General features: G+C 32.2%; 2 protein-coding genes across 2 annotated transcripts; both read right to left on the bottom strand.

The window, feature by feature from the left end:
- Positions 1-143: 143 nt before the first annotated feature.
- On the bottom strand, positions 144-1,440 carry LOC111991492 (short-chain dehydrogenase TIC 32 B, chloroplastic). The gene is made up of 4 exons (XM_065760993.1): positions 1,256-1,440; positions 775-941; positions 517-563; positions 144-421 (listed from the first exon to the last, which is right to left on the bottom strand). Exons 1-4 carry the CDS (start codon positions 1,387-1,389, stop codon positions 371-373), a joined length of 399 nt encoding a protein of 132 aa, XP_065617065.1. The 5' UTR covers positions 1,390-1,440; the 3' UTR covers positions 144-370.
- A 5,735-nt stretch (positions 1,441-7,175) lies between these two features.
- Positions 7,176-10,908, bottom strand: LOC111991495 (kinetochore protein SPC25 homolog). The gene is made up of 7 exons (XM_024023268.2): positions 10,640-10,908; positions 10,384-10,449; positions 10,051-10,197; positions 8,306-8,419; positions 8,130-8,219; positions 7,912-8,034; positions 7,176-7,569 (listed from the first exon to the last, which is right to left on the bottom strand). Exons 1-7 carry the CDS (start codon positions 10,809-10,811, stop codon positions 7,376-7,378), a joined length of 906 nt encoding a protein of 301 aa, XP_023879036.1. The 5' UTR covers positions 10,812-10,908; the 3' UTR covers positions 7,176-7,375.
- Between the last annotated feature and the right edge of the window lie 108 nt (positions 10,909-11,016).

The raw sequence follows: 11,016 nt of genomic DNA, 5'->3' as shown, positions 1-11,016 counted from the left end.
TTTTTATCCTATTAAGCATTTGGGATATACATGAGAGAGAGAGAGAGAGGTGTAAACATTTGATATTTTGTTATTAAGAGGAGATGAGAAAGGAATAGTTCTCAAGCCCCTTTATTGTCAAATAGTATTTTAGAGATCACTGATTAGTAGTCTTTTATGTCGTCTTCTGCATTTGTAAATACATAATCCTATTTACATGACTCCTAAGTCTCTAAATTTACAGAAGAATATGATACATTTTAAGCTTCAGGTTGACCTAATCGTTTGTAAATCACAGCTCGAGTTTGCTTAAATAACTTTTGTGCTTCAGATTCATCATTTGCTAGACTTGAGCAGCTACTCTCATTACAGTCTGCAAAGTATTTCCCAGTCACCCTTCTAGTTGTGGGCTAAGAGCAACATAGCATGTGGTTGATGCACCCTGCATAAAAGAATTCATGTACCATATTATCAATACCCAAGTGGGTCAAAATCCTCTCTGTCTCTCTCAACTGATATGAATGCATGTGAACAAACCTGAGATGATGACTTTAGAAACTTGGATGCAACGAAGAATATTGAATCTGCATGAAAATTTGAAGGTATTAGAACATGTTTTCCACCTTGAAATGTAGCGTAATACCATTAAAATAACAGTTAAATAATTAAATTTACCATTTTCTAATAACGTAAGTTTTTGGGACAACGGGTAAAACAAGCACTTTGTGAAACACCACTAACATATTCTAATCAAATGGTTATGAAATTAAAGGAATCAGGAATATAAATTCATGCCTGTTATAAAGCCCTTGTGAGCTCTAATGATTCCAGTCTTCACAATTCCTGGATGTACTGCATTGATAGTTACTCTTGCATTCCTTGCCTGCAACTGCCTTGCCATTTCCTTAACATGCAATATGTTTGCCAATTTTGACTGAGCATATGCACGAGTGCCATTATAGCTGCATACATTGGAAAGAGTAGTCCTATTATTAATTATTTAACATTAGTCAGCAATAGTAAATCTTTTCCTAGTTATTGTCAAATTTAGCGGTTACTCTTTTGGAAAATTAATAGGTACTCTTTGGAGTACTATAGCTAATGTCATAGTCTAAGTCATTAAAAGCAAGTTACTTCATACAAAAGTAAACTTTTTCAAGTCACTTTTTGAGTTCTGCAATTCTATTGGTCTGTAGAGGTCTAGAGGTCCATTAGTACTGAAATTACGGCACAAAGTTTTCATGTTAGGAGCAGTGAAAAGTGAGAAAATATTTACTTCTTTGGATTGAGCATTTGATTGAAACGAAACGAATCTCTTTTCACCCAACTGTGAATCACAGAAGTAACATTTATTATTCTTCCTTGGATGCCTGTTTTTGCTGCTGTTTCTACCATTTTCTCTAATAGCATTTCTGTCAACAAAAAATGTCCTGCCAAAATAATTGAAAATAGTAAGTAAAAAAAACTGAATATTTTTTTCTGGTTAAATCACTTAAAATTGTTAATAAAGTTATTATTAATGGATTCAAGACCCCACTTGGGTTCATCTCAAAACTAACTAAAGTTTTTTTCATTATATTTTTTTTTATTTATTTGGGTTGAAAAGCCATATTATATGATACTCACATTTTTTTCCTCAATAAGTCTAACAATACAAAATTTTTAATAAGCTTTTTATTGTGATTAGTGCATAATAAGAATGGAATTATTAATAAATCTATATGAAAGTCATATTATTCCAATTACATGTGCAACTTATCACTTTAACAAGTTCCAAGAAAGTGCTAAAAATTTGTCTTTTCACTCTTTCACACATGTCACGGTAGAAAACAGAGGGCCCTAAGGGCCTGTTTGGAGCACTACTTAATGCTCCACAAACATTTTTTGCTTTTACTTTTTGGTCGGTCTTTACTTTTAATATTTTCAAGCCCGGCCCGCCTCAGTATCTGGAGCTTCTAAATAAATCGGATCCGGGCCCTTCTTCACTCTGGTTCAATTGGTCCAGGCCATTAAGTTTGTTATTTTTTGGACACAAATTTTTTTTTTGGGGGTTAAAATAATGGTATTTGAACACAAATGCTTGTCCAAAAAAATATGGTAAAGAAAAAATTTATCTTTATAATATATATATATATATATATGTATATAGGTTTAATTCTCATTGATTAATAAATGACTTAACAAACAAAAGGGCAAACTATGAGCATTAATAAATTGAAAGATTTTACTAACGTATGCCCTTAAGACATATATTAGGAAACCATTTAAAAAAACTTTTTTATGGAAAAATGAAAAAGTGATTAACTTTTTTACAACTTTTTCAAATCCAATAAAATGTTTTCAAAAATGAATAGTTAATATATGTCTTATGTATGTCCTAAGGACATACATTAACCGGATTCTAATTTAAAAGCATTCAAATCACTTGAGTGTTTCAAATCACTTGAGTGTTTCACTTGAAAAAAAAAAAATCACTTGAGTCTTACATGATAGTAGACATTTGCCAGAATGGCAGTTACAAATCACAAGAAAATTAAACGAAAAGGAGTTACAGTCTAATTAGATGACTCCAAAAATCAAGGGAAGTTTGACAATGCATTGAGACATTTGTCCTAAAGAATAAAGACTATAGAGACACGTGTCCTATTATGATAATAACCACCAAGATGCAAATAAGAAGAGAGCTCTCATTTGAGAGAAATGAACCTCTTCCAACAACCACACATAAGTTTATTGTGTTATAGTTTTTTCTTTAATTTAATCTTTTACTATATATATTATCCTTGAATGTGTTATTTTAATTATGTGTTTAGTTACAATGAATCTTCTTGATCCAAATTACATCCAATTACATTTACATAACCATATCATGAATTATTCTTCTTAGTTGAGCCAATACCAAACTATCAATCCTTGAACACTCCATTGTGGACTACATGTTGTCCATCGATTCGAGTCAAAATTTTCCCATCAATATCTAATAAGTGCATGAATTAGTTGACAGTCCTAGTAAAATATGCATGCAGGATTGAGATTCAGTGCAATAGCCCACAATACATTTTCAAAGGTTGGATCAAAACTCAAGGAGTTAACTTTTGATCTCAACCATTGGATAAAAAAAATTTAAAAGGTGAAAAAAGTTGAAATTTCTTGTGAATGGATTTGAAGCTATTGCATTGTGCTACCTATCCAAATTATGCAAGGAAAATAAAAGCTAATTTTTTTGGAGGGCTAATTTATGGCTCAAAAGAAGGGTATAACTTGCTATTAAAATAGCATCCCTATGCACTATAATAACAAGAAGGAATGGTGTCTTAAAGTTTTTTTTTAAGCATTCTCAGATGTAACATTTGGTCTAGAAAGATTTGTACAGTGTGTGAACCAATTGAGAGGTTGGTTTCCTGTAATAATTTAACGTAAAAATTTTGAAAATACAATTTCTCTTTAGTGAATGATGAACCATGATTGTGGGTTTTCAGTACTGTGCAAAATTACCACTCGTGGGGTGGGGGCAAGGGAGATGATTGGGTTAGCCCTTAGGTTGGACTTGGGACAAGCATGGAAGGGTGGGCCTATTTGGTTTCTGGTGGATCATAATTTGTATGGAACCTACTAATTTCGGGCTAAGTGTTAATTATGGAAAATGATATGTGCACAAAAATTGTGAAAAATTTACTTTGATCTCCTTCCCATATATGTTTTACTTTATGCCAAATCAAAGCTTAAAAATGGAATTATTGCATAATTCTATGTCAAATTACTATAACACTTTTCGGTTAATATGCATTTGTATAGGTCTCAATCAAAAGGACAGAAGCATTTTGAGTGATTAACTTTGGATCACATAATTTAACACTTTTGATGAAAAGTACCATTTGGGTTCAACTTACTGGAGAGAGTTTATTTTGGAGTTTGTAGTCATTAGATGATAATTGAACGTTCAGCCAAAAAAAAAAAAAAATACAAAAACAAAGAGGAAGAAGAACGCATGAATAAACAGTTGAATTTATAAAAAATTTCTATGTTAAATTTCTCTTAAAAACTAATAATAAAGAAGAGTTATCTCAAACGGAAAATCAATCACAATACTATAACCTTTAGTATTGTAGACATATTTATTATTTTCCTTTTTTTAGATGAATTTATAATTTTCCCTTAGTGTGAGTGTGTGACGATAGCTGCATTAAAAAGTAGATAGTCGACACAAAAACTATGCTGGTAGTGACCAAAAAATTAGCAGATAGCATTACATGAAGATTAATCAATAATCACAATTCACAACTATAAGTTTGTCTTATTAAGCTTTAGTTGTTAAAAAAAAAATAATAAGAGAGTGTGTTTTGGTTTTACTTCCTTGAAATTATTTCAGGAGCTACTACTTTTATATTTATATTTAAAAGTACGTACATATACATAGGGTCTGTTTAGATACCGCTTATTTTGCTGAAAACTGAAAATAATAAAAAATTTACCGTTCACTCTTTTTTTAGTGTTCATATGCCTTGGTGCATTGTTCATGTCCCATAAACAATGCAACAGGCGTTGGTCTTAAAAAAATAAAAAAATAAACGTCGACGTAGACATGGGAAACACAAAATGCACTTCCCAAACGCACACATATATAGATAAAGGTTTATTTACAAGATAACAGATAACTATGCTATTGTATTTGGATTACATGAGAACTCTTAAATTGTGTTTTGGTTTGCTTCCTTGAAAATATTTCAAGAGTTATTCGTTATTACTTTTATATTTATAATTTTATATTCAAATGTACGTATATATACAGATAAAAGTTTGTTTACAAGATAACAAATAACTATGCTATTGTATTTTGATTACATGAGAAATCCTAAATACTATTAGATTGCTTTGGAAGTATTTGGATTATATGAGAACCCCTAAATACTATCAGATTGGTTTGGAGGTTCCAGTGGTTGAGATTGATGATCATCCAATGCCTTGATTTTAAATGTGAATAATGGTGTCTCAATAGTTGTCAGTACAACTATTAAAATCTCTTTACGAGCTCTCTTAGACCAGGTCTATCCATGCTTTCTTTCTGGCAATCATGCTGTGATTTAACAGACCAGGTTCATTCATGAGCACCCCCTAATAGTTTTTTTTTTTTTTTTTTTTTTTTTTTTTTTTTTTTTTGAGAAACACCTAATAGTTTAATTAACTTGTAAAGTAGCAATAATGATGGCCAGGGAAAAAAATAATACTTTGTAAAATCGTGGGTGGGGAAAAATAGAAGCTGATAAAGTTATGGCATATGGCCACGCATGAGACATAGCTTTACTAATGAAAAATAAATAAATAAATAAATAATCTAACATAGGATAAAGGATAAAAGTTATTGGTTTCCAGAAAAAAAAATTTATGGATTTAGGTGGTTTATTTAATAAAATTCTCAAGAATTATTATTACTATAAAAGTCAATTTTCCCATGAAACGAGAGAATTGAAGTTCCTACACTTCTGGTAAAAATTTGTCATTTCCCATGTTTCTTGCTTCCATGAAACGCATTGTGTTTAAATATTCACACGAATTTTTATCAAATAACATTGCGTTTCTTACAAAAATTGAACTAAAAAAAATAACATGCAACATATACTAGGTCTAGGAGTAGGACTAGGAATAAACTATTCTCTGCACAGGAAAAAAAAAAAAAAATTTCTTTATTCACTTTTCTACTAAGCCTAGGAATATGCATGCTTCTTATGACTAAAAAAAAACATCTGCATTGATGTTGTGAAATAAATTATTAAAAAGCTAGTCACCTAACCTCACATTGTTACTTACAAATTTGCCTCTTTCCAATTTTTTTTAGAAGTTTCTCAGAGAGCTTATTCTCAGAGTGGCATTATTGATTATTGCCCTTTATATGAGCAAATGATTTTGAATCTTGAGCTGTCTGACTGATGGACATTCAACAAAGGTTGTCCATATAGAAAGTTTACTGGATTGGGGAAAAAATGTTCAGACTTTAAAGAAGAAAACAAATAAGTAACACTATTATGGCTGTCTTAGCCATATAAAAGAAGAGCTAATTACTAATTAGAGCATTACCTTGAAAAAAAGGGAGCAATACTAACCAAAATTAATAATAATAAAGTACATAAAGAAAACATAGATGTCATTTGCATCATATTCAGCTAAAAACTGGGAGGGAATTAGAGGGTTTAACGAGAGTAGATCATTTTCCAAACATAATAGAGATAACAAATCTTGAAGGAAAGAATAGCCTTAATTAAGTGATACTAATAAGAGAGATTAAACAAATGAATACACTTATGACTTAACATATTACACAATCAGTTAAGTAATAAAGTTGTTATGTAATAATATCTACAATTATGTTGTGTGGTTACCACACATCATGTGGAGCCAAATGGGCCATGCTTGAAGAAGTTCCGTAGTAAAATGAGATACTGTTTTTTGAAATGAAATTTGATCTAACAGTTGACAAGAAGTTGATTAGAAATTAGAAAACCTTTCTCGTTGGGAGTTTTTTACTCATGCTTGCTCAATTATTGCTCGAAAGCAAGCATGCATAACACTTCTTTTTATGTGCTTAAAACTTAAAAGCCTTAAATTACCTAGACTACAGTCAGTACTGTTTTTAGAGGTAAATAGTTCATAAAAAAATATTATAAATTATATGTGATTGTGTTTTACCAGACAGACAAAATTGCTTTGATTTTGATTTTTAAATGGAGAGATTTACATTCAGCAATTACATGGAGTTGAGGTTGATTAGTACCAGTATATGACATCAAAAAGAGAGAGTATAAACAAAAGGACTAGAAAGTTTAGGAAATTCGTTTTCCACCAGATTCTATTTTCTGTCTTTTGAACCAGACTAAGTTAAGAACATTAAAATTATCATTTTACATTCTTACTTGCTTTGTAAGTTGGAACTTGTTTTTCAGCAATTGATCTAACTTTGGAACTTCGAATTTAACCTTCTTTTTTCTCAATTTCAATAGATAATGTACAAAAGAAAAATCTCGTAAACATTTTCAAAACCTTTATTTTTTAAGGTAACTATCATACTTCAACTCATAAGTTCACTCAAAAGAATGCTAATACGATTTACATAGCTAATTCAACACTTACTAATCAGGTCTAGCAGCGAGTTTTTTTTTTTTTTTTTTAATCCTCTTGCAATTAAAATCTTAATGCTAAGAGAATGCTAATGAGACTTCCAGCAATGCATTATTTGAAAAAAGGACGAAGAAAATCCAAACAATTAGTGATCATTCTAAATGGAACAGTCCACCATGCAAAACCAATTACATAGGAGTTTGGCAGATAAAGATCGAAAACAAATAATTACATCCACACATTCATGGGCCAATAACTACAATAAGAAATTTTTGATGGCATATGATCACCTCCATGATAAGGGTTTCGACCCTCTTAAATAGTATGCTTTCTTAGAAGGTCTACTGCCTTCTTCATGTATAACTTGGTCGTCATTTTTCGTGGCTGAGGATTCACTTCTGTCACTTGACATTGATAGAACTGGAGCAGATGTAGATATTGTGGACAACTCTTGATGATTTGTTAATTGGGGCAAAAATCCTGGCGATTCATAAATGGCACAATGAAGTATTATTCTAAGTCATATATAAGGTGCAGCTCAATGGAAACAGAGAGTAACCTACCATAAAACTTCTCTAAAATTTTATAATTGTACACAAAACGTTTAAGTGCAAGGCCACTTTTCAGTCAATTTATTTTTACCATATAAGAAAAATGTAAGGTAAAGTGCCACATGCATGTCACTAAGGGTAAAATAATTTCTTTTTGGCTCTTTGATTACAGGAATGAGTTTCACTAGAGAAGACCGGCTCTCATTTTTGAGTGGATGTCATTTATCAGACATGTAATGTACTAGATAGGATGCAAAAGATAAGATTGTACCTTGTGTGGCAGCTTCTTCGAACTTCTCTCTCATGATTCTGACAAATTTGAATAAACCATTGGTTTTATTCAACTCATAGATCAACTCTTTGGTGTCATTCAAGTGTGGATCACAATCTAACACTAATGTGATAGAAAATATATGAATATCTTATACGTACGTCACTGGAATATATTTAACATTAGAACATGACCAATAACAGGTCTATATAACTTACAGGTGTACGTATCATTTGCATAGCGAACGGTGAGAGAGTACTCCTCATTTGGATTTCTCGAATTTATGTTCATGAAGGTGAATTTTACCCCTAGAGAACAAAAGACTTGTAAGTAAATCACTCCTGATTTTGAATAAATACATAAATAAAAGCACATGATTTTGAATTTCAATTACCATGTCCAGCTTCAACATGGAAACCAAGAACCCTATTGTACCACAAAATTGCTTCTTGTGTTTCACTTTTACACTCAACATCTTTGTTACTCTTTTCTTCAGATGCTGCCAAAGCTGTTGATGGTACAAAATGAGAGAAAATGATCAGAGAACAAGTGGTAATCTAGACCATCCTTTACTTCACAATACAGATTCAGATTTATAAACAAAACCAATATATATCAATGTTCACAAAATGGTTTAGACCAAAAAATAAATAGAAAAGTGTGTACAGCACTGAATTTCAACTATTGTACAAAACCAAGATATATTACCCATGACAGTCCAAACTACAATAAGACTTTCAACTGGCTGCTAGATGGTTAGAGATTCTTAAGAAGTTTCAGTGTCACCACATGGCCGACTCAAAATTTTAGTGTAATTAAATACCACTGAGATATTCATACATATATGAGTCCATACTACATTAACTGCAAATTGCAATTAAACATGTAAACACAATGTAATAGGTGCCAGAACTTGAAAAGAAATATATAAGTTGTCTAACATAGTCATTGAGGAACCAAGATTCACACACCTTTAAAATACCGGTTAGATAAAAGTGAGAAAACCATTATCATCACACTCTTAAGAACTCATGTCCTATATATATGGAAATTCTTGCAGATATGAAACAATAACATATAATTGAAAAAGGGGGAAACAATAAGAGTAACAACTGGCATATCAACCAATAAGGGGAAAATTAGAAAAGAGGTGTAGATAACATAAATTAACAATCACAAGCCTGACACCAATGATATATAATCCCTCTTCAAAAGCGATATGATTGATCTCTTTCCACATCAGACTCCAAGTAGTTCAAATATACCAAAGCGTGAATTTGGTGTTCTTGGGCCAGGCGGTAGAGTTAACTAAAAACTAGTAGAGAACTAAAGTCTCCATATATTAGTTTCAGAAAAAGAATATCTGCTCCAGATTGAACTGAAGACCAAATAAATAACATCATAATTCCTCAAATGGGGAATGATGAATCTGCACAAGATTCCTACCAGTGGACCCTTAGAGACCAATATTTTCAAATCCTACAGAATAAAAATGTCTCCTTATGACCTTAATTCATCTTCCATGACTTACATAAAAGTTGATTTGCAGAAAAAATGCAAAATATTGACAACGAACCTACTTTCTTTTCCTCCACAGATAATAGAAAACCGATTGGGCAAGAATGAATATTGGGTACAAAACTACTATCTTCACATCCATAACACACTATAAAACCAGATGTTTCAGGACCAATCCATAACTCACTGACTTCATCTAAATCCTACAGAAATAAATAATTTCATTATTCCTCAAATGGGGGATGATGAATCTGTACATGATTCCTACCAGTGGGAACCTTAGAGGCCAATATTTTCAAATCCAGCAGAATTAAGAATGTCTCTTTATGACCTTAATTCATCTTCCATGACTCACATAAATGTTGATTTGCAGCAAAAATTCAAAATATTGACAACGAACCTACATTCTTCTCCTTCATAGATAATTGAAAACCAATTGGGCAAGGATGACTATTGGGTACAAAACTACTACCTTCACATCCATAACACGCTATAAGACCAGACGTTTCAGGATTGACCCATTACTCACTGACTTCAACTAAATCTGAAACAAACATTAGAAGATGCATACATATAACTTACAAAAAAAAACAAACAAGCAACACGACGAGAGGAAAATACCAAGAGAATGTTGAGATATAATTGCAGCATATTGATCCCTCTTTGCACTCTGTACTTGCACACTTCTTTTAAGCTCTTCTACTCTAGCTCTTTGAGCAGCAATTGAGTCCATTATCGCCATCCGCTTCGCCTCTTTCCGGGTCTTCACTACATTACAATATTAACAAAAGAAAACAGAAAAAAAAAAAAAAAAATACACACAAAGTTTAAAACTTCATAAAAATCAATTCTTTTATTTTTCAAATAAAAATACACACCATCAATTTATTAAATTGACTAAAAAATCAAAACAAAATTCAAGTTCTTTCAAAATTTTCAAATAATCAAAATTACCTGCTAGGGCTTTTACCATATCATCCTCGGCCTCTCTGAGTTTAGCTTTAAGTTCCCCTAATTTTCCTAAACAATCAAAATCAAAAGTAAAGTTAAACTAAAATTTCTTAACCAAGGTGACATTTTTCGCATCCAAAAAAAACCCTAATTTGAGCGAGGCTCACAGAGTCTCAGACCCAAAAAGATCAAAACCCTAATTTCGCAGAAATGAGAAGGAAACACTGAAACAAAAAAAGCACATGGTCGTGAAGCAAACCTTGGTTTTGGGCGGTTTGTTGAGCTCTGGACTTGATGGATTGGAGGGAACTGCGAAACGACGACGCGTAGGAATCGATCTTCTGTTGGTGGATCTGTATATCTCTTTCGCACGTCAATCGCAGCGACTCCATCTTCGTCCGTACTGGCTCCTCCGCAGCTTGCGTCTCCATTTTTTTCACGGACACGAACGCACACGCGCAGTGAGAGACCCAGAGAGAGAGAGAGAGAGAGAGAGAGTGTGTTTTGTTTTGAAATGAAATTTTGCTTTTTTAACCCGCCATTTTTGTTTTCAATTTTTTTTTTTATCTCTTGGGAGTTGGAATCGCCCGGATATGAGTGAAGTAGGTCCATGGGCATGGGTTCGGGTCGGGTTGG

The sequence above is a fragment of the Quercus suber genome, unplaced genomic scaffold (assembly GCF_002906115.3).
Source record: "Quercus suber isolate HL8 unplaced genomic scaffold, Cork oak 2.0 scaffold_390, whole genome shotgun sequence".
Lineage (NCBI taxonomy): Eukaryota > Viridiplantae > Streptophyta > Magnoliopsida > Fagales > Fagaceae > Quercus > Quercus suber.
The sequence above is the reverse complement of the archived record's forward strand: the minus strand, read 5'-3'. Positions and strand labels throughout refer to the sequence as shown.

Bases quoted from the DNA above. Each gene is read 5' to 3' on its own strand.
- LOC111991492 (XM_065760993.1), bottom strand. From the start codon at position 1,389: ATGCTATTAGAGAAAATGGTAGAAACAGCAGCAAAAACAGGCATCCAA. The intron at 942-1,255 runs GTAAATATTTTC...CAATGTATGCAG, and splicing joins CAAATGCTCAATCCAAAGAA to CTATAATGGCACTCGTGCAT. The intron at 564-774 runs GCATGAATTTAT...ATTTTCATGCAG, and splicing joins TCACAAGGGCTTTATAACAG to ATTCAATATTCTTCGTTGCA.
- LOC111991495 (XM_024023268.2), bottom strand. From the start codon at position 10,811: ATGGAGACGCAAGCTGCGGAGGAGCCAGTACGGACGAAGATGGAGTCG. The intron at 8,220-8,305 runs GTAATTGAAATT...TTTGTTCTCTAG, and splicing joins CCATGTTGAAGCTGGACATG to GGGTAAAATTCACCTTCATG. The intron at 8,035-8,129 runs GTAAGTTATATA...CTATCACATTAG, and splicing joins TGCAAATGATACGTACACCT to TGTTAGATTGTGATCCACAC.